At 50.2% G+C, this 21,588-nt stretch overlaps 8 protein-coding genes across 8 annotated transcripts; 4 read left to right on the top strand and 4 right to left on the bottom strand.

The window, feature by feature from the left end:
• Nucleotides 1-1,555: 1,555 nt before the first annotated feature.
• On the top strand, nt 1,556-2,002 carry HO133_002376 (uncharacterized protein; the record flags this gene model as incomplete). Its single annotated transcript, XM_037293302.1, has 1 exon — nt 1,556-2,002. The coding sequence occupies one exon, from the start codon at nt 1,556-1,558 to the stop codon at nt 2,000-2,002; it is 447 nt and encodes a 148-aa protein (XP_037150955.1).
• A 2,851-nt stretch (nt 2,003-4,853) lies between these two features.
• On the bottom strand, nt 4,854-6,978 carry HO133_002375 (uncharacterized protein; the record flags this gene model as incomplete). Its single annotated transcript, XM_037293301.1, has 4 exons — nt 4,854-5,614; nt 5,669-5,958; nt 6,009-6,198; nt 6,519-6,978. 4 exons carry the CDS (start codon nt 6,976-6,978, stop codon nt 4,854-4,856), a joined length of 1,701 nt encoding a protein of 566 aa, XP_037150954.1.
• A 1,209-nt stretch (nt 6,979-8,187) lies between these two features.
• HO133_002374 (uncharacterized protein) lies at nt 8,188-8,984 on the bottom strand (the record flags this gene model as incomplete). Its single annotated transcript, XM_037293300.1, has 4 exons — nt 8,188-8,523; nt 8,581-8,666; nt 8,720-8,756; nt 8,823-8,984. The coding sequence occupies 4 exons, from the start codon at nt 8,982-8,984 to the stop codon at nt 8,188-8,190; spliced, it is 621 nt and encodes a 206-aa protein (XP_037150953.1).
• A 1,191-nt stretch (nt 8,985-10,175) lies between these two features.
• On the top strand, nt 10,176-10,739 carry HO133_002373 (uncharacterized protein; the record flags this gene model as incomplete). The annotated part of the gene is made up of 2 exons (XM_037293299.1): nt 10,176-10,239; nt 10,303-10,739. 2 exons carry the CDS (start codon nt 10,176-10,178, stop codon nt 10,737-10,739), a joined length of 501 nt encoding a protein of 166 aa, XP_037150952.1.
• Nucleotides 10,740-11,263: 524 nt separating this feature from the next.
• Nucleotides 11,264-11,638, bottom strand: HO133_002372 (uncharacterized protein; the record flags this gene model as incomplete). The annotated part of the gene is made up of 2 exons (XM_037293298.1): nt 11,264-11,502; nt 11,566-11,638. 2 exons carry the CDS (start codon nt 11,636-11,638, stop codon nt 11,264-11,266), a joined length of 312 nt encoding a protein of 103 aa, XP_037150951.1.
• Nucleotides 11,639-13,439: 1,801 nt separating this feature from the next.
• Nucleotides 13,440-14,322, top strand: HO133_002371 (uncharacterized protein; the record flags this gene model as incomplete). The annotated part of the gene is made up of 4 exons (XM_037293297.1): nt 13,440-13,692; nt 13,756-13,851; nt 13,904-13,983; nt 14,035-14,322. The coding sequence occupies 4 exons, from the start codon at nt 13,440-13,442 to the stop codon at nt 14,320-14,322; spliced, it is 717 nt and encodes a 238-aa protein (XP_037150950.1).
• Nucleotides 14,323-16,565: 2,243 nt separating this feature from the next.
• Nucleotides 16,566-19,337, bottom strand: HO133_002370 (uncharacterized protein; the record flags this gene model as incomplete). The annotated part of the gene is made up of 4 exons (XM_037293296.1): nt 16,566-16,598; nt 16,652-18,959; nt 19,018-19,226; nt 19,278-19,337. 4 exons carry the CDS (start codon nt 19,335-19,337, stop codon nt 16,566-16,568), a joined length of 2,610 nt encoding a protein of 869 aa, XP_037150949.1.
• A 606-nt stretch (nt 19,338-19,943) lies between these two features.
• On the top strand, nt 19,944-21,423 carry HO133_002369 (uncharacterized protein; the record flags this gene model as incomplete). The annotated part of the gene is made up of 3 exons (XM_037293295.1): nt 19,944-19,981; nt 20,035-20,200; nt 20,254-21,423. 3 exons carry the CDS (start codon nt 19,944-19,946, stop codon nt 21,421-21,423), a joined length of 1,374 nt encoding a protein of 457 aa, XP_037150948.1.
• Nucleotides 21,424-21,588: the final 165 nt, after the last annotated feature.

The raw sequence follows: 21,588 nt of genomic DNA, 5'->3' as shown, positions 1-21,588 counted from the left end.
ATCATCAATGTCGCCGTAATGGTAGCTTCAATGGGATTTTCTAGGCAACGTCTTATTTATCAATATATCCGCAGGAGGAGACATCAGGATGTGCAGACGAGTGCTTTCTGGTTCGTCCTCTATGCTATCGCACCATTTATGGTGGGCTGTACGATGCAATACGTGCTATCCTACCTTTTCGCGATTGGGTATGAGCTATATGTCATCAGGTACGCGCTCGAGACAAAGACCTGGGCGTCGGACAAATTGCGCTGTTACGATCCGTGGTCGGATTTCGTTGTCTATTGATGATGTCTTTATCAATACAGACATCCACCAAGTTTAAATCTGCTCTGGCTTGTGTGGCAGTGAAGCGGCTTGAATTTCGAGTAAGTTCAGATCATTCGTGAAGGATGTCTTCAGTCGTATGTCCTCAATCAATTCATATGGGAGACGCTACTGTGATCGGCACAGAGAGCGTTCACAAGTCCGACATCACTTGTTACACTTCTCCACAAAGATGACGGCATGTGCAGTAAGAATACGTCGTCATCCAATGGAAATCCAAAAACTCCGAGAAATGCGTGCCAAGATCGCCTTTACATTCATATGTATTTCGATGATTATCAGGTAGCGATTAGGATTCTATCTTTGAATTCCTAATTCCCCAACTATAAATCAAATTAGAAATAATCTTGAAGACCTCGTCCGGCGAAAATTTGACCATTTGACCTCCAAAAATGCTCCACTATTGGTTGCACTGACAGTTGATAGTTGGTTTCGATGTGTATGATAGTTGGTGCAGTTTGGGCCTTGAAACCAGCCATTCCAACTACTGCCAACCCTGCTTCGACCCAGATCTTCTTGTCCTCGCGGTTTAGGTGTCGATCAGAGGTGACGTCTCTCAAACAGCACCAATTCAAGCGGCTTGCTATTTTGGATGCAGTCCGCCTCTGATGAGAAACCTTCTCGCCCAGATCAGGAGCTCGGTTCGATCCCGCACGATTAGGATCTGGTCTGGTGTGCAGGGCGTGCGATGGCCTTCATCGATACCGCGCGGTATCATAATTGAGCTTCTTGCAGCAGGCCTGAATCCCAGTAGCTCTTCGCTAGAAGGCAAGACTGCATCGATGCTGGCTGCTGAGGTGGCTTACATCTTGCTGTCGCGAATGATCAAAGATGAGTGCTGCAGATTGATCTTGAATCATCTGTGTGAAGGTACCAACTGACCTCACTTGATCTGTAAACATTAATAATCGGACCTCCCATGATCGAAGCTTACTCCAGAAAGGAGCAAACCCGAACTCGTTGGATAGATGGCCTTCCAACCCGATTATGCAATCAACTCAGGATGGTCATACAGCTTGCATCCAGAGACTCATAAAAAGTGGAATAGATCTCCAAGTGCATGGTACTGACGGTCGAACAGTTTTACATCATGCGGCCAACCACAAATCCGATCCTTCTACCCTTTTCGAACACGATTACTGGCCGCGAGCTTGGATCAGAAGATCATAGTTCGAGATCTCCTTTGACTTTACTGTTAAATTCAGCATCGATACCTCACATCTCAGCCATGCTGAACTTCGCACCCCATCCTAGCGCCTACATCGCTCACAAAAGGAAGATACTGACGGAGACTATTTGGAGCATTGAAAACACAGGCTTTACTGTAAGAAAACTGCCAAGGCGAGTACCGGCAGAACCGGTACCGAAATTTCTGGCTCACCGCGCGGTGTATGGCAGCACAGCGCTTTACGCAGCCTCCACGATAGCGACTCCACAGCAAAGCGACTCTATCGAAATCCTTACCAACGCAGGCGCAGAGCCAGAGCTCGAAGGTGGTGATCACGGAACCCCGCTGATGGGCGCGTGTGCAACCGGCCGCCTCTCGGCGGTCAAAGAGCCCGTATCGAAAGGCGCCGTGATCTGCTACACCAAAGCCGGCGAGACGATCGGCGCTCTCCGTGCCTCGAAGCATTTCCCCGACATGGGAGGCTGGCTGCTCGTTGGGAGATTTTAGCAAAGGACCTGGGTTCCTCGAGGATGTCGACAGCGAATGAAGAAGCCGGTACTTGGGGCAGCCAATGCTAGCGGAGAGTGCTCACACTTGACATTCTGGGTGGTTTCTGAGCATCGTGGAGATTTCGCTTGAAGCCGCTGTTCTGCGAAGACAGCCAAATCCGTTAATCAGCATCATTGCAGGTCCCGACCGAGCTTGCAAGCTTACCGACGCCGTCCTCTGGATCTTGAATCTTGAATCTTGAACCAACCGTGGGTTTGATCGCTATCCCGGCCCGCTTCCGATCGGGACGCATGAAAGACCTGGGCTTTGCAGAGTCTAAGTCCGTCTTGAAACAAAGTGTTTATAAGTCTCTTCCTTCAAGGATGCTAGACCTGAGCTTCAAGATGCGTCTATTGGAACCGGAATACCGGGTACCCGTTGCAGTCTATCGTCTCTCTGAAAACAATACGTTGCATGCAAGATCCCAACATGCCGGCCCACCTTTTCAACTTCCCCCCTTCTCAAAGAAATGAACCCCTCAATTCCGAGACATCTCAGTTCTTCCCTATCTCTTCCGCGATGCTACACAAGTCCGCAAAGCCCACGACCTATGGCTTTTAAACCCGATCCGACTTTCATCTGGGCGCAGCGCCTCGTAAAGGACCCCGCAAATACTCCAAGCCGCCGATGAGCCCCTCTATCCGACGACGAAACGATGTCTATGTCAAAGGCCTCCTTAGGTCAGGCCGAGGCAGGTCGATGCGACTTAGATCAAACGGTAAGAGCGAGGCTCAGGACTTCATCAAGGTAGAAATGCCGAACCGCGACATCGACGCCCACTTTTGCTTCTGATCGCTATACGTTTTGCAGATCTTTCATCTCCGAGGAAGCTCGTGCGCCGACGCGTGACGAGACACCAAAGACGTCGTGGCGACGCAGCATCGTACAACTTGCGTTTCAGGCACGTGATCGGAAAGCTGCGCGAGTAAAGTTTCCTGAGATCCAGACGGCACAAGAACGCCGCCGGGCTTCTACACCCTCACCGGATCCAGTCTCGGAGCTGTTGTCGCTGTTGTCTTGTTTCAAAGGGCCTCGTGGGGAAGGGGTGGTATGGAGCTCGGACCTATCTCACACGTATACATTCCCGCAGATCGAACATCCGCGATTTTTAAGTAATGCGCGCTGAGGTCCCCGGACATATGTAAGAAAAAAATGGTGTGAGGCACTTTCTTAAAAGCATGCCAAAGTTGCTGTGCAGCAAATTTATTGCGACAATCCTGCAGGAAACGGGATCCGTCCGTGATGCGATTCTTTAGAAAAGCGGATCCGTGTGTAATGCCGTTCTGCAGAAAAACGGATCCGTGGGTCATGCAACTCTGCAGAAAAGGATCTGATCATGATGCGATTATGTAGAAAAGCGGATCCGTGTGTAATGCGATTCTGCAGAAAAAGATCTGATCATAAAGCAATTCTGCATTATCAAACGAATTCCCGCTGCGTGCGCAACGGGTGAGGCCCCGCCCAGGTTGCCCGTCTCAATCCGCCCCGTTGCGCAGCCGTACTTGAAACAGATCCGAATACTCTGGTAGTCAACTAAGGCTGTGATGCACTAGGCTAAAACTGCTGTGTTTCAAAATGATTTCACACTAAACCGGTTCGACTGTTTTGAAAGAAAGGTAAAGGGGCGAGAGACTATATTCGATGAAAAGGGTGTAGTCCAGTCGAGAATCGAGGCCTGTATAGACTGGAACACTCATTTCGAAGTGGTGCGTCAGGCCTCTGTTGTGGTGGGCGCGTGGCGTTCAAAGAAGCTGCCTGGTGGGCCTGATTAGTCCCAGATGCTGTAAGCAATACTGCATTGCCGGCTTTGATGAACTAGGTTTCAGCGACGGTCAACCCGAGCTAAATCTTGGCCTGGACGCGCTCAGGGGATCTAGGCACTAATCGCTATTGAGCTATCTCTCGGGCCCTGGCACACGCACGAGTCAGTCAAACGCGTAAAAGCGAGTGTTATGAATTCGGTTATTTTAACATCACGAGCTGTATTATAGTGGAGGGTCGATTGCGACATGGATATAGAAGATATCCCCACCACTAGGATCCGTAAAGATGTGCACGCAGATGTCGTTCGCGGCGAGTGCAGCGGGACAAGATAACGATTATCGAGAAGTTCATTTTGCAGAACGGGAATCGCGGTTTAAACAGTCGATGGGATGATCTTGCACGAGCGGACCGAGTTCTCGGGCGCGATGCCTGACAGGAAAATTGGCTGGACGATCGCTGTGATGATGGGCTAGTTAAACGAGAGGAGAAAAAAGTATGAAGGGATAGGATTCTCGGAGAAGTATGCCGACATCGAAATGCACGCAATAACCATCTCGCTTCAGCAAATGGAGCAAATGGGTCAGGAGGGCTCGAGACTAGCTTGCGAGAAAGTCTTACCACTGGCTGTGAGCATGATGCCGGCGCAAACGAGGTACTGGAATTGGGAGGGGGACGCTCTCCTTGCCATTACGACTGTGGTGTGGGGCTGAGTCCGCGTCCGAGTTAGGAAGTAAAGATACCTGATGGTTAGGTGATGGTCTCGGGCTCTCCGTTGACGTGAGGCGCGACACGGAGGGACGATGCACCAAGCATCGTGTCCGAAAGACACAATAGAAGGGGCTCTCTAGCATTGAATTTTCCCGACAAAGTTCAACTCAGCATGTTCACCTTATCCCATGTCTCAAGGTTTCATAGCTCCTTTCTATCAAACGTGCCGGTCCTGTTGCGTCCTACCTTGTCAGTAACCCAGAACAGATAAATTCTCGTGAGAAGACTAGATTTCACAAAGCCGAGTCTCAACTTGTCTCGGACTGGCGAAGCGATCTCAAACCCCAATTTCGTCCAGAATCGAGTTGATGAAGGCACACCGCTCCATCACCTGCTCCCACGCCAATGCTTTCTCACGCTCCGATTTGGCTCCACCACCTGTTCCAGAAGACATGCTTGCGGGACCACTGCCCTGCGGTCCTCCTACAACATACAAGCTCAGATCTTTCGGACACTCTTTGCTCAAAGCCTGTTCACTTTGGTCCGAGTACGCGATCGGCCAATCTTTGAAAGTTCGACCTCTTGAAATCGTCGGGTCTCCCGAGTAAGCGAAGGCAGCGGCGCTACCACTCAACAGAGCAGAAAGGGACTGCTGATCGGGGCTGTTGTCTCCGCCGGCGGCGACGTCTTCGTTCATGAGATACGGAATATCAGAGAGGTGGCAGACGTGCCACTGAGGAACGCCCATGTACTGCAATATCGGACCGAACTTTGTCTGATTCATATTGTACAGACGGATATTCGAGTCGCCGCCGAATCGAGCGTACTGCCAGGTAAAGTCAATGACGGGGCATGTAAACCAGATATCGCGGTTTATCTGTGCTGCTCGATAATAATCTGCTGTCGCTTCCTCGTCGGGGCTGACGAGGTGGATAAAATTGGAGAGTGGGTAGAGGGATAGCAGACGTTGTAGTGAAGACTGTGAGAGACCGAGAACGAATGTTTGAAAGCTTTCGAGTACAGAGGCATCGTCGCTGATGGATGGCTGAGCGTACCAGGCGCCGTCGTTGGTAACCCAGGAGCCTATAATCGGTATCCCTAGATACGGTTAGGATCTATATCGTTGCATCAGTAACAAAGAAAGAAGTGCACCTTTTACAAAAGCTCCCTTACGGAGCAGCACAGAAGGTCGATCGGAAATATAATCGCCGTCATAGCTGGGATAGAAAGCTAGCTCTCCGAAAGGTGGTCTTAATTGTCGAGCAAGTTTCACGGAAGTGTCCATTAAGTTTTCGAGAGGAATTTTTCGCAGACAATCCACAGTTGCTGGAGAGTCTGGATCGTCCTGAGTGCAACCAACAGATTTGGCCACAGTTGCGGTATTGTCTGCTACGAGGCTGCTCATGATGTTAAAATTCGTCCCCGTTGCCCCGGACATCATCCTGTCGGTGCGCTTAGCCTCCATCCTTTTGCGGAGTGGTGGTGCTCTTACATTGCTTTCTGAAAGGGTACTCCTTGAGTGCCTGAATACGAGACGAGATGCAAGCCAATAGCCATTGCACCCACGCTTTGCCCCACTGCGACAACATTTCCTGGGTCTCCGCCGAAGAATTCAATATTGTCACGGACCCCTGGGTTTTTCTTTTTCAGTAATTCAAAGATAGACTCCTCATTGGCTTTTCCTATACTTACATTCGAAGGCAGCACGTTGATCCCGCAGCCCAACATTGGTTTGCTTCGCATCTCTCAATGCTTTGTTTGTGGCGTAACCGAACACTTGAGTATTCGTTAACAGCTACACATGAATACCCATTTCAGGGGATCTGGCGTACTGCCCAATCTATAATTGATCCCGACATAGATCACGGATTGGCCGTTTGATTCGGCCTGCCTTACGAGGCCATCCGGTGTATAGAGTATATCAGACGCACTTCCAAGCGCATCGCCACCTAAGCACTCTATCAGCGACCACAAATGTATTCTTCGATTGTGATTTTCATACCGCCATGTATCCAAACCAGAACCGGCAATTTCGCAGATGAATCAATGTTAGACGGTCGCGCAATCCGTAGGCTAAGACAGTTCTCGCTCACGTTGGTGATAGGACTCGTGAATGGTAGCGGAGGTCCTCCGAGTCCTTGAGGACACCAGGCACCAGCGGCAGTTGCATCGACGATAGTGCCGGGAGGTGGTGCGCAGGGAACAGGTGGTGCAAAGCGATTTGAGCCTGATGTATCTTCGGCGTAGAAAATGTTCTGGAAATGTTCGACGCCGTTTGTAGATGTGCCACGATAGGAAACCCCGGTGCGCGCATTCCGAACATAAGGTGTTGAATAGTTCAATAAACTCAAAACAAAGGGAGACAGTGAGGTCGAATGCAGTAACATCGCCGTGAGAACGACGAGGATAGATATGAATGCGAATAGGAAAGGGTGCTGACGAGGGTTGAGATGGGATTCCATCTTTAGAGAGAATGATATATTCTATATGAAATGGGGATTGCAGTGTTGTTTCCTTTCCGACCACAGGGGGTTGCGCGGTAAAAGTATTCGCGATTATAAGAAGCGATTAACATGCCTTGGATGGACAAATTGTGCGTCATTTTGCTCCTTTATATTTGTTTCACATAGCAATAATAATGATGACTAGTCCTGGAGGAAACCGAGATACGAATTCTTACTTTATTTACTAGAGCGGCAACGGTTCGCATTCTGTATTGAGTACCTAGTTCCCGAAGACTAGCGTTCCATACCAATAATCTAGTGTGTACTAAAACTATTGCAATTACAGCGCTAGGATTTCCAGAACCTATGCACAAATCATCTCATGTGAGTTATTGCAGAATTGATAGACCACGGCTCAGGCTACAGTACTATCATGATGCGAGATGTTGCTCTGGACGAGAATGTCGTGACCTGTCTGTGGCTGCATCTCAAGGTCGACACTGTCGGGAGGCACTGTTGAAATGGTTGTCTCCATGCTTGGGCCAAAGCGCATTGGTTGAGCGCCGATATGCTTCTCGTTGCTGAGAGTAGTCGTCAGCCAGCGTCGCCGTACTTGCCTTGCCAATGTGCAGAAAGACACGGCGCGAGGATGACTTGGCTTACATCATCTTAAAGCTTGAAGAGCATTGAGAGTCGCCATCCGAGAGCTTGTGACTTCTGTGGCTGCGCAACCAGCTGAGTGACAAGAACCTCTTAGAAGAAGCGAGTGATCGGAGACTGAAAGGCAATTTCGCTGCGATGGGAAGGAGGGTCGGTAGGCATGCGCAAATCATAGCAACATTCAATTCAATGAGACTCCATAGCAGGAAGATTGTGAAGTCCTCTTGTCACGGATCGTTAGCAGTTGACTTGAAGCAACGAATTCTAGTACTCACGTATGAAGTCTGGATTCGACGCTTTCTCTGAGGTCTTTGATTAGCCTTGAATGTTCCTCACGGTGGGTTGAGGCGTACCATAAGACGTGACGAGATATGCAACCATGCGAGCAATGCCAGCACCAATAGCACTTTGTCATCGTCAGTATAGCATTCATTGGGAAACATTTATATGCGCTTTCGAGTACTCACAAGAAACCGACAAGGAACATGGCGCTGATAGCGACTTTTCTCTGAGTGCTCATTTGGAGGGACCAGATCTAGTAGACGTCAGAAAAATGGCAGCCAACTCTCAGAGATCTTCGCGCACCATTGGAATGGGCATGGCGATAATCATGAGATCAGTGATGATATCAGTCGCAGTGAATACGCTTAGCATGTCCAGAGTGTTGGAGCATTGTGTCAGAAAGATTTCAATTGGTGCCCAATTACGGCTCCAATCCAGTCCGCATTGGAAGACGGTTGCAAAGAAGAAAGCCAAGCTCCATGCTGTCACGATGCCGATCATGACCCAGCTGGCTCTGTTGAAAGCGCGGACGTGGCCGAAGATCCTTCGCCACAAGAACAAGATCGATAACTTGATCAAGCCGAAAGCAAGCTTCTCCGTGGTTTGAAATCCATATTTATACTGAAATCAGTGTAAGCGTCGACGTTATGTTGACCAGATGCAACTCGATGACTATACCCTTTCAGCCATGTGCTCTTTTTCGGTCGAGACGGGAAAGTCATTCACAACGGGCGAATGACCAGTGATAACATTCTGGATGCATCCTGATGCAGTCAATCTTAGCGATGGCAATGTGAAATGGATGGTTGATGCCTACCAGCGAGAAACATGGCGTTCAGACCAAGAACAAACACCTAGGCAGAAGACTTCGTTAGCTCAACGCTGGCACAAAGATGGTGACTCCAAGGCTATGCACTCACCAAAGAGGCAGCAATCAGCCAGTCATCAGCTTGGAATTGTAAACCTTTAAACCTGCGGGCATAGAATCGCAAGACGACTGCTGTCGTAGAGGAGATCGAAAAGATGATACACATGGCGATGAGGCCATCGCGGTTGTTGACTGGTGCAAAGGAGTAGCCCATGTTGGCTCTCTCAAATATGTTCTGGAGGTAATGAAAGGGGCAGCGCGCAAAAGAATATCAAAATGACATTGCTGGCAGTGGATCCTCGGACACGTTGGACCCGAGGATGATATGGAATTGATTTGTTCTTTGCAGAAACGACTGTGCCGCTTGTTACACCTACGTAATGCCGCATGAATAAAAAATTACACCGGCCCTCTTTCCACTTGCAGACCATTTCGTCGAGACACACACCCTCCGTAAACTCGACGGGAAGGATCATCGAGGGGGTCATAAGTGACCCAATGATATATAACTTGAAAGCAACAGGGTCTGCCCGGGCACCGTTGGCGTCTTTGGACGCATATCCCGTAGAGATCGGACCAATTGGCGTTGCGTGCCGGTAGTAGCGAGCGTTGCAGTGGGCGTGGTCAGTGTGCGGTGGATGCCGAGGACAAATCGGGCCTCGGGATTGCGCAGAGGGATTTTTGGCTGATCCCTAATCGGTTCTTCGTAAGGATTCGTCATAGAAGAGAAAGGCAAGGTAAGCATCTCGATGATCCACCAACTAATGAGATTTCCTGCTTCGACGGTGGGCTTACCGCCAAAGGATTTCGGCCGTGGTGCGCATGTGCTACGATGATTAAGCACAAGGCACAGATGACAGACGCAGTAAGACTGCAGGGGTTGGCCAACCCTCTGTATTTCACACCAATCAACTGTTCTTCTCGAGTTCAACTCATGATGTGTTGATCCGCCTTCCTTATGTAGGTATATAGAACCGAAGGTATGGATCTGGATTCGACGGAAACCCCGCTCCCGCAGATTGAAACCTTTTCTAATTTGAGGAAAAGCTTGCGGGAAGCTTGCGGGAAAGTGTAGCCGCTGTCATTCCGTCATCGTACACGAACGCTAAACATTGGCGTCGTATGCATAAGATGTATTACATACCAAACCGTATACCGGAACAAATACACAAGGCTCCGAAGCCAAAGCTGGATGAAATCCTAAAGTAAGGTACTTGTAGTTGGATGTAAGCCAAGCCAATGGAATGAGGCCACTCCGCTAGCAGCAGAGCTTCTAGAGATAGAATCCCCCAAGTACATACTCACAGTGATATCAATTTTTGTTACTCTGCGTTACTCGTGTTAACTTCTCGCAACCATAGCCATCATACCAAGCTATGGAGAAAGAAAAGGCTTTTACAAGACGATGAAGCTCAGCATCAGACACCTCCTCGCCTCGCCAAAGGAGACGAGCATTCCCATACTCCTTGGTCCGTTATCATACTGAGAGGGTGTGCTCTTCTTTTGATTTCATCAATATGTCTCAATTGCAGTCTCGTCTGGCTATTGGTACGGAAGCAACATGCAGTCCCTGATAAATCAGAACATGGTCTGTCCGTTGGCCCTGAGTAGGGAGTCTTCAGCATCTGACAGCATGTCCACATCTCCAGCTTCCCTCTCCAGACATCTCACCGAGCCTTACTATAAGGAGACGCCTTACAGCGACAATAAGAACGCTTCGCTCACAGCAAGTCTATGGCACGACATTGACATCGATAGCGGCGTCATTACCCTATCTGACGACTACGTCGCCTCCAAAGGCCTACTCCCAGCCCAAAGGTTCCCATGGGACGCAACGAAAGGCATCTACATTGTCCACGGCTACCACAACCTCCACTGCTTGGTAACCCCCCCTCCTTTCCTCTCCCTCGACCTTGCCGACCATCAAATCGCTCTGACCGACCATAGAAAATCATCTACATCTCCATGACCGAATACCGCCATGGCGGACCGCAAAGCCGAAAGTGGCCCCACATCTCTCACTGCTTCGACGCACTCAGGAGACAAGTCCTTTGCGACGCGGATGATACACCGCGCGCGGTGCGGCGGGAGTTGGACGGTGTTTCGGGCGTTGGTCAAACGCGGCAATGTCGGGATTGGGGCGAGCTGGAGAGGTGGGCGAAGTTGCATACGGCGTGTTATCGGAGACCTGATCGGCCGGTGGAGGGGATGCGGAATATTGAGAAGTATAAATTCTGTCCGGAGGGCTCGGGGTATGAAGTGCCTGAGGGTTTGGTTTAGAGATTAGATCATTAGTTGAATGCTTGTTGTCTTGGTTGTATATCGAATACGAGCTAAAGGTCAACGCTGCTCATTGCACTGACTGACTACCATCGGAACGGAGTGGCTAGAGAACTTGCATATATTTTCCTCGTATCACGTACGTACGCTCGATACGATTGGGTCTTGGTGATCCAGGATGTTTACAAACTATTCTAACATATTCTCCGCATTTTAGAACCCATCAGCGATATCGACCCCGTCATCTTCTCGACGGAGCTTGAATCCATCCGCCACATCGACCCCTTCATCATCGCGACGAAGCTTGAATCCATCTGCAACATCGACTCCTTCATCATCGCGACGAAGCTTGAATCCATCTGCAACATCAACCCCATCATCGTCACGACGCAGCTTAAATCCATCCGCGACATCAACCCTGTCATCTTCTCGGCGGAGATTTGCGTTGGGAACTGGGCGCACTGGGCGTTCTTGGTAAGCAATAATCCAGGATCATGGGCAGATGGAAGACTGACGTGGTGCTGGCAGAGCTGTCGCCAGCACGGCGGAGCTGGCAAGGAGGAGGAGGCACGATTTGGCGAAGTACATAATGTCTACTACTTTCAATGGTTTTTGTGTATGGTGGAGTGTCTGGGAAGGATTTCGCGGAGTTTAGTCTGAAAGTGATGGGAGGAGACAGTGTGTGCGTGCTTTTCTTGGGGCGGGTATGTGCGTTCTGATATACAACTTCGAAGTGGGTGGAACAAAGCTTTGAAACTTTTGCCGAGCTCTTGGACAGACTGCATGTCATCAATACTGCAGGTCATCGTAATTACCCAAGAATGTGGGAAGGAGGAGTGAGCGAGACGCCTAATACGGAGTGGTAAAAGTCAGTCATGATTGATTGAGCGGCCGATGAGACACCTCTTCTCCGATTTTTAACCCCACGGAAACTTTAAGGGATCAGCTCCTTGAAGGGAAGCCTGCCGATCAAGAGCACGGGGAGGGTTCGTTGAAATCCGAGGCTTCTTGCTCTATAGAAACGCATGATGACATAGGAATGTGACGGCACTGGATCAGTCCTCTTTCCTGGATGTGCGATTGTTGAGGGATTCGCGCCTGCGTGCTTGCGGGCAATTTCTTTGTTAGCTCACGTCATGCGGTAGACAAAAGTGGAGGATTGCTTGATCGAGAGTTTATGCTCCGAAGACGCGGTGCAATGTGCATGATCTGCCACTCGTTAGCCAAACGAATGGCCCTGAAATCCTGAGGTACCTTAATGTAAGTGCAGGCAACAACTGGAAATCGGCGATGACATTCCCTTTTTATGTAATGTATGTATGCGTCATTCGGCAGATTGATCCCGGACGGTCGCATTCAAATCTTACATGTCATGTAGGCAAAGTAAGGCTGGACGGATATTAAAGTAGAACTTGTTGGGGGTAGGTGAATGGTAAAAAAACTGCAGGCAAGTGGCAACAGTGGAAGTACGCCCTAGGTACTTATTGGGTCACTCTTCCTTGATGCATGCATGCGTCAACAGATTATGATTTGTGAGTCATGCATTTTTATTTCCGAAGCTTCATGCCCCGTGGCTCGTCTTCAAACCTGAATTGAAGAAGGTAGTAAAGTAAGGTAAGGTACCTTAAGGCTGATAGGACTAATTTAGCGGCGGGCGGTCAACGCTCTTGTAGCAGGATTTAGCGTTCCTTACCTTACCTTATACCTTAGCACGGGGGTGTCAGATCTCGTCGTACACCCTAACCAGATTTGGGGAAGCGGCTTGGCCCCTCCACCAAAATTCTATGAAAGATCAAGCTGACTCTCTCTTTCCACAGCCACCATGTCGTCCCCCCGCTCCCACATCCCTAATCAGCCATGGCATACTCCCATGCATCGTACGGTCATTCAAGAACGAATCGTCAATAACAAATCATGGAGGCGCATACGAGAGGTTCCCCATTTCGATGATTCGACTACGAAGAAGTACATTGTGGATGGATGGAAGGACCATGTAACTCAGAAATTCATCAATCGATGTGTACGTAGTATGCCTGAGAGACTACAGGCTGTGATAGACGGGAATGTCCAAATGACAGGCTATTAGTAGTGGTGGTAGAGAATAATGTATACAATTTTGGTGGGGGAATACCCTATTCTCCATTTGGTTAGGGTGTACGACGAGATCTGACACCCCCGGGCTTAGGTACTTTACATTAATGTACCTAAGGTAAGCTAAGATATCAGTGACCGACCAATGAGATTTCCTTCTGTGGGCCACAACTGGGAGAGTGATAATTGTCTAAGCGGCTTTCTCAATCATCCTTCTAACAAATCACGATGTGGGCAACGTACTCTCCATCATTCATCTGCTCTCCAAGGTCGAAGGAGCTAACCGCAACGCGTGACCATGTCCTCAAATTTCTTCAAAACACATTTTACATCGCTACCATACATTCGAATAGACCAGGAAAATGTTGACGAAGAATTGCTTGAGAAAGGCGACAATCGCCACACCAGCAACTCCAACCAGTCTCGATGTTACAATTTGCTCCTCTCCGCCGTCTTTATCGCTCTCGCTGGTGTAGCCGGATATCTCTTCGGTTCACTCAACCATCATGCCGAGTGTGAGTCAGTCAATCGCACAGACACCGTTGGTGAAGGTAAAGTATCCATCGATCATTTCTAAATGTAGCCTTCTCACCTGCTTGCGCCAGTACCCATAGGGACTTCTAGATCGATATTCCAGTACAACAGCAGCTTCGCTGCTCCTCCACCCAAAGATGCCAAATCCGAACCGATTTGGGATTCCATGATCCCCAGTAAGTCCTCACTACCATCCCCATTGTCTTCCGGATCTGAAAATTACCGCAGATGGCCTAGGCTACATCAAAGACCCACCCGTCGCAACAGAAACATCCGTCCTCAGCGCTTTCCATCAGCTGCACTGCCTAGTACGCCTCGCTTCCCATTTCAAACCCAGACACCACTGAAAGTGAAAACAGTACACAGTTCGCCGAGCCTTTTATTCCAACTCGAAAACTGGAGATGAATTAGAAGCATTCGACCTCGGCAAGGAAAGAAAACCTCATGTAGCACATTGTTTCGATTATCTCCGACAAGGAATCCTATGCTCGGCAGACTCAAGCATTGAGCCGGCCGTGGATACTGTGAACGGATTCTTAGGTGCAGGGTTCCCACGGCAGTGTCGCGATTTTGAAGAATTGAAAAGTTGGGCGGAGAAGCATAGAGCTTTTGATGCTCATGGATTCCTGGTGGATATGGAGCATTGAATAAGGGTGTATATGGTAGCGAATACGCTCCTCAACTTCCCGGGTCGCCGAAGAGAGTCTCGCCCTGCTGTTGTGCTCGCCTTTGATGCCAAAAGAAAGTCTTTGGCTACCAGTGCCACAGTATTTTTGCTCCCTATCACCAAAGCAATCCAATCATAGCTGAGTTGCCCATCTTTTTACTTCCCCTCACAGCTCTCTTCACTCGTACCGTCTCAATTTCCGCTTTAAAATCATCCCGGCTTCTCGCATCCGAACCAAAATTCCTCAATCTCCCTCCGCACGCTCGAATCCAAACAGCTTTCTGGCTCTCCACCTCTCGAAAGTCTACCTCGTCCAGCGCGCCCTCAAATTCTGCCCTTGTCCGCCACGCGGTCGGGTCATCAAATGGCGCAACAGGCTATAAAACATGTCAGTCATGTACCTAAGTTATTGTACATGATGACACCAGGACGCTGTCGAGCCTGCATGCGCTGATCGTCTGCAAGCGACAATGGGAGAGAATGGAGTCGCGGGCGCAAGCAGAGCTTCCCGATCTCGTTGATCATATCCGATCAGGAAGCAGTACCGAGAAAGATAGCCTGGACATCAACGACCACGTTCGATGAAATATAATGCTTGAAGGAAAGTATCCGATCGGATTGTAACGAAAATATTGAAAACGTTGCTGATCACCGACATCGCGGTCTAACGCAACGTCAGCGATGACTACATGTGAGACGTTTCAGTCTTCGAATTAATCGGTCATGTTCGTTCTCATTTCACGTCGAGGAGTGCGGGAACCAAGCTCGAGCCTTTTGTGATGAATGTTGGTGTGGTTCTTCTCTCACAATCGTAACAGCTCCATTTCTACTCCACTGTTGCAGCGATCACCTCTCAGGTTGATGCTGCACCGCGTACCTGATATCATATTTACGAGTCATAACGTACTGGTACCGACTCTGAATCCAGGCTCTCTGGGGTCGATCTTGACTTGATTGCTGTCCATTGAGCCGGCTGGTCCACCACGAACCATTCAATTTGACATTTTGGGGGCCGGAAGGACGTTACGTGGGACACGGCATGCATTCAGCTTCAGATATAGGTAAAGAAAGACCTCGAATCCGTACCGAACCGCTGCATCGCAAAAGGGTACACTGTAAAAAGTCTCACCTCCACGGATCAATTGACTACAAGGGGCGAACGCCGGAGCTTTGGGAAAGCGCCGTCAACCCCGCTACGCCTCCTCATTTCTTCATGCAACGACTCGCACCTACTTGTCTTCTAGCTATGCAGCCCTCCAACCGTTCCATGTTCAAGCTGATGGCGCGTGGGCGTCTCATTGCAACTGTAGTGTACATTTTCGGTCCTCCGCGTCTCCATTTTCGATTCCAGCCGGGCAATATACTTCTCCTCCCGATCCATCATTTCTTTTCTCAGCCCACTAGCCCGTCTCTTCTGTCTCCACAGCATTCCTACGACTCCCAAAAGCGCTAGTCCCAATGGAAAACCAACTGCTGCACCTGCCGTTGCTGCTTTGTCGGAAGTCGAAGGCGGCGAAGCAGCTGTTCCTATGGCAGTGGCAGTGGCAGTGGTGGTGTCACCGGCTTTCATCGTGGCCGCAGCTATTGTAACAGTGCTTGTGGTAGTAGCGGTGCTGTCGGGCGACGTTGAGCCGGACGTGCGATTGAACATCACGTAACTTGAATCAACTGGGCAGCGAGCATCATTGCTTCCCTCAATCACTCACGGTAGAATCTTCCAAGGCAACAGTCAAAACTGAACGTTACCATCCTGATTACCGGGCGCCCCCCTTTTTTTTTCCGGTGGGTTCCCGGGGGCTTCCTTTTTTGGGGGGGGGTTTTGGGGTTTGGGGGGGGGGGGGGTGGGAGGGGGGGTTTTTTCTGGGAAGCAGCAGGCGCTGGCTTGATCTACAGGGGTGTCCCTGGTTGCTTCGCCTCCGTCGGGTAGAAAGCATTTCTGGGAGAGAAGTCGGTATTCTGCAGCATTGAAGGGCGCGACATATTGTCCCAATCATAGGTAGAATCTTCAACAACAGTCAACTGAACGTTTGATTACCTGATCTACAGGCTGTTCTGCAAGGGGGGAAAAAAATTTCTTTTCCCCCGGATCCCGATAACAGCTCTCGAGCAAATGCTACGACGCTACCTGGTATCATACTGTCAAACCGAGCCTAATTACTATTCACAAGAGCGTAACAAGACTGGGCAACATTGCTTCTCCGCTCTCTACTACGCCAGCGTTGCTCAAGCACCCGGTCTCGTAAGTCCTTGCTTGGCCTGTTCACATCATCAGCTCGATCCACGCCGACCACCCAATGAGAAACACATACCTTCATCATCTCGATCCTAGCCTTCAACCTACTTGTAACCTCCCCAGCCCTCTTCCAACTGTCCACTGTCTGCCCATCCGGCCCTGTTTCCTCTCTACCTTCAGCCAAAGTCCCACCACTGAGTTCTCTCGTCATCAGCGGCATTTCCGCTTCCCTCTTTCCAACACCCCCGTTCAAACCTCCATTCTCTTTTTCCTCACTTGGGCTATCCATATAGCCCCTCGCTCGCTGGTAGCCCACCTCTCTGCTTTCCGAGCGACTGCTATCATAGCGTTCCGTGCTCGGGTGATGCGGTGCAGGGTCGGGATTCCTGTCTTGGTAGATCTGGTCGTCTGAGGGAGGACTGTGATCGCGAACTGTTCTGTTGAGCTCCCGCTTCAATCTCTCCATTTCTCTGCCTTGTCTATGCACCATACTCTCTGCGGCTTCTGCGTCAGACCGTGCACGGACGAGTTGGGTTTCTTTGGCTTTGATACTGAGAACGTCTCGCGTATGATCTTCGATCAGTTGCGCATTTTGATGTTGTAATTCATGGATTTGGGACATAAATTTTGCTTTCTCTGCCCGTAGATCTTCGGTGACTCGCTGCAAGTGCTCCTTTTCTGCGCGTAGGTCTTCAAATTCAGCGCGTTCGGCAGGGGTCATGCCTGGAGGGGCGGATGAAGGAGGCGGTTCGATCTGTGCGGTTGAGGGTTTTCCTAATGGACGGCCGGCGAGGCCGCGGCCTAATTTGGGAGCTGGTGTTTCTTCGTAGGGGCTGGGGGAGCTGATGTTTCTTCGAGGTGATTGGAGGGTTGGAGCAGGACCGGCGCCCGCGAGCTTCTTTTTCACGCCGGCGGAGGGTGCAGTAAGGCTAGACTTTGGCAGGCTACCTAACTTAGATGGTATGGCTTTACCTGCTGCTGGCTTAGGTTGTGGTGATGGCGCTGCTGGCTTTTCCGCTTGTGGTGTGGAGGGCCGCTTGGCAGGAGGTTTCAGACCCGGAGCGGCCTTCTTGACCATTCTCTTCTGCGGAGGCGGAGCGGCTTTTGGCGGCGGTGCGACAGGTTTTGGCTTGTCCTTTGCTTTCACTACTGCGGCGTCACAGTACTCCTTTATCTTTGTTTTTCGAATGTCGTCGAGACCTTCTAGGTACTGCTGCATTTGCCTCTCGCCCATGATCTTCATCAACGTGCCGAGAGTCTCAGCGCCACCAGCTCTAGTAGCTTCATTTGATTCAGTCAAGAGCTTTGTGGCTGCATCTGCTATTGACTTCACCTCCGGTTTCGATGGCGCTTCCCTAGTTATCTTGAGACACCGAATCAAGAATCCGAGCGTTTCTGACTTGACCTGAGGATTCTTGTGCTTCAAGAATTCGAGGATGTCCTCTAGACATTCTGAAAGACCAGTCGACAAGAAGACCGCATCCAGAGCCTGACCTAACGCTTCTGCTACTGACTGTTTCTTTTCCTTTAGCCGTTCCATGATTGGGGCCAATATCCGACTTCTGTATTTCGCAAAACTTTTTCGTAGGCCTTTTGCGAGGACAGTAATGCAATTAGCGGCGACCGTGACCACAGCGACGTTCGCATCTTTCATTGATTTGGCGAGCCCTTGTATTACTTCATCGTAGTGACCGTCCTGTATTCGCTCGGTATTAGCCACTTCGTAGAATTCGTCAAGAGTTTCCTTGCGGTCCTTCCATTTCGCTGACGCTAACTTCTCGTGGAAGTCGCTTGGCATCTTCTTGATCACATCAACGGGCTCAGCTAGGTCAAATGCCTCGACCTCCGGAACTTCCTCGGCCTTCGCCTCATCAACTTCGGCGTCCTCGTCGCCAGCAGGAGCAGCTTTTTTTGCGTCCTGTTGTGATCTAAGTAATCGATCCTGCTTCGGTGCTGGCTCCGACTTCACTCCCTCGAACAACTTTTCCAGGTCTTGCTGTTGTACGGGCTTGAGATCATTCCAGAACGTTGTCTTCATAGCTTCTCGAAGCCACCGATAAAGTTCGACCGCGAGATTTGACGCTTCCGCACGTACGTTCTTGTCTGCATGGCCAAACGCTTTTGGTAGAGCCTTCAGTGGTGGCTTCGGTTCTATTATTTTCACACCATATGCATGATACAAGGCTGTCAATGCTGCGAGTGTTGCCGCAACGATTTTTGGCTGCTTGTTCGACAGACCTTGGAGAAGATCTTCCAGTAGTGCATCTGCTTTGCCTTCGACCTCAACATAGAGTAACAGTGCCTCGACAGAGCTCTGTTTCGTTGCCGCTTTGGTCGAAGACAGGCCCTTCTCGACAATAGGAGTAATTGTTGCACTTCGAGACCTACATCCATCTCATTCAGCGCTATTACTTCCGCACTCACTCGAACATCGCTGCTCACCTTGAAGCTGCTTGTGTACCTCCAAACTTGAGGAAGGCGCACAAAGCATTGACTCCCTCTTGTTGCGCCGCTACATTTGAGTCCAGAACAGCCCCTCGCCATAATCCAGAATCGAGTATGAAAGGTTTGAAAGCCGGATGTGATTCGTCCGGGGTTCCCGCGAATGTTTTTGCAGCATCTTCGTAGCCTTCCTTCCGCACTTTCCAATTCTTTTATCTTTTAGCCAGATATCGAGCGTTCTGAGATTCAACATTACCCACCTTGTGCGTGAAACGATCAGGTAATGGTAAGGAGCTGAAGTCCTCCTCTTGCTCCGCCATATGTGTAGATAAGAAAGCACAATGCTTTGTTCGCTGCGGGCTGCCGAAGGGGACTTTGACGTCTCGAGTATTGGGGTACGAGGAGTGAACGATCTATGATCGCTGTTAAAGTGCGACGGTTCACGATGTTTCAGTAGCAGGCTTGGAGAGTGTAGCGATGATCTTGGTCGCGCAGTGTCGTAGATGATGCTGGCTGCAGACTGACGTGAATGTCAACAAAAGGCGGGCTTGGCGGGCCGCGGCACCGTTGCTCCGCGTTCTGGGGTGGAATGCGACCCCCCTCTGCATCAAAATACACATACTATACCCAATCAATGAGTACCTACTTACACTGTATTCTCTCAAAATAATGCTCGTTGGTTTTTGAGATTGGAGCCTCCAGATCAACGCTAGCCATCTCCCACTACTCTACCCAGAAGCCCCCGCCGGAATGATCTTGAGGACTCGCTGCGTTTCTGTGTCACTTCTCGAATCATCAAGGAGCTTCAACGTAGCGCGGAACCAGAATTAAGCCCAGATTTATAAGATTACAGCCTATCCTCACGTTATAATAGCGGGCCTGAGCCAGGAAGAAATTTGAAGCTCGAAAGCTTGAGCAGTCTCGCCATGAGCCAGCTTCTTACGACACGGCAAGCAGAGGAGCTGTGAGTAAGCATTCGATATGGACATCAGCTCGTGCGCTCTCTGACCTCTCTAGCCACAAATCCATAATCGCCTACCTGTCTTCCACAAAACTCTCCAGCAGCGCAGCCGCACTCAGGGAGGAGCTAGGCATAGGGGACTCCTTTGACGATGCTACAAGCAAGAAGTATGAGGGTCTTCTGGAGAAGAAATGGACAAGCGTCGTCAGACTACAGAAGAAGGTGGGTCTCAACATCAAAAGATGCCAACAGTCAAGCTGAACCAGCTGTTATAGATAATGGACCTCGAGTCCCGCAACTCAAACCTCCAAACCGAACTTGACAGTGCAACACCCACATCCCTCTCCCGCCGAAACCAAGACCCAGCGTCCTGGCTTCCTCGCTCCCCCGCCAGGCATACACTTCAATCTCATCGCTCCCCTGTCAACTGCGTTGCATTCCACCCAATCTTCTCCTCCCTCGCCTCCGGTTCTGAAGACACGACCCTCAAGATCTGGGACTGGGAGCTCGGCGAGCTCGAGCGCACATTAAAAGGCCATACAAAACCCGTTCTGAGTTGTGACTTTGGTGGTCCGCGAGGCGGCACACTGCTCGCCTCTTGTTCTTCAGACCTTACAATCAAACTCTGGGATCCCTCAGACGAATACAAGAATATCCGAACACTACCCGGCCACGACCACTCTGTGTCAGCAGTGCGCTTCGTACCATCGGGAGCAGCAGGCTCTCCAGCCTCAGGCAACCTCCTTGTCTCCGCCTCCCGCGACAAAACGCTCCGTATATGGGACGTTAGCACAGGCTACTGTGTCAAAACGCTCCGCGGGCACGTCGATTGGGTCCGAGATGTAGCACCCAGCTTCGACGGGCGATGGCTGCTATCGGCAGGCAATGATCAGACCGCAAGATCATGGGATGCTAGCTCCGGCGAAGCCAAAGCCACATTTCTAGGCCACGAGCACGTAATTGAATGCTGCATCTTCGCTCCTGCTGCTTCCTATCCACACCTAGCGACCTTGGCAGGATTGAAGAAGCCGCCACCACCTAGTAGCTCAGGCGAATACCTCGCCACCGGCTCGCGAGACAAAAGCATCAAGATCTGGGACTCACGAGGCACTCTCATTAAAACGCTCATAGGCCACGACAACTGGGTCCGCGCACTCGTCTTCCATCCCGGCGGCAAGTACCTTCTCAGCGTCAGCGACGACAAAACGATACGATGCTGGGATCTGGCTCAAGAAGGCAAGTGTGTGAAGACGATCGATGATGCGCACGGGCATTTCGTGAGCTGTCTACGGTGGGCGCCAGGGGTAATGAAAGGCCCCGTGGTGAATGGCTCTAACGGAGATGCGGGAGGGAAGGGAAAAGATGATACAGGCGGGCAGGAGACGATCAGATGTGTGATGGCAACTGGGAGTGTCGATTTGAACGTTAGGGTTTTCGCTAGCTGATGATACCATAGCAAGTGCTTTTTTTCTTGTGAAGAACGGAATCAGGAATGATTGCTTATAAGAAAAGCAACCAAGGGGCTTTTTTTCGAATGCGCTGTACTTCCCGATATTTGCATTGTGAAATGATCAGTGACTAGACTCCAAGAGCTAAACATGATTGATATA

The sequence above is a fragment of the Letharia lupina genome (genome assembly GCF_014066315.1).
Source record: "Letharia lupina isolate WasteWater1 chromosome Unknown contig_14, whole genome shotgun sequence".
NCBI lineage: Eukaryota > Fungi > Ascomycota > Lecanoromycetes > Lecanorales > Parmeliaceae > Letharia > Letharia lupina.
Note: the sequence above shows the minus strand (reverse complement) of the source record. Positions and strands in the feature narration are given on the sequence as shown.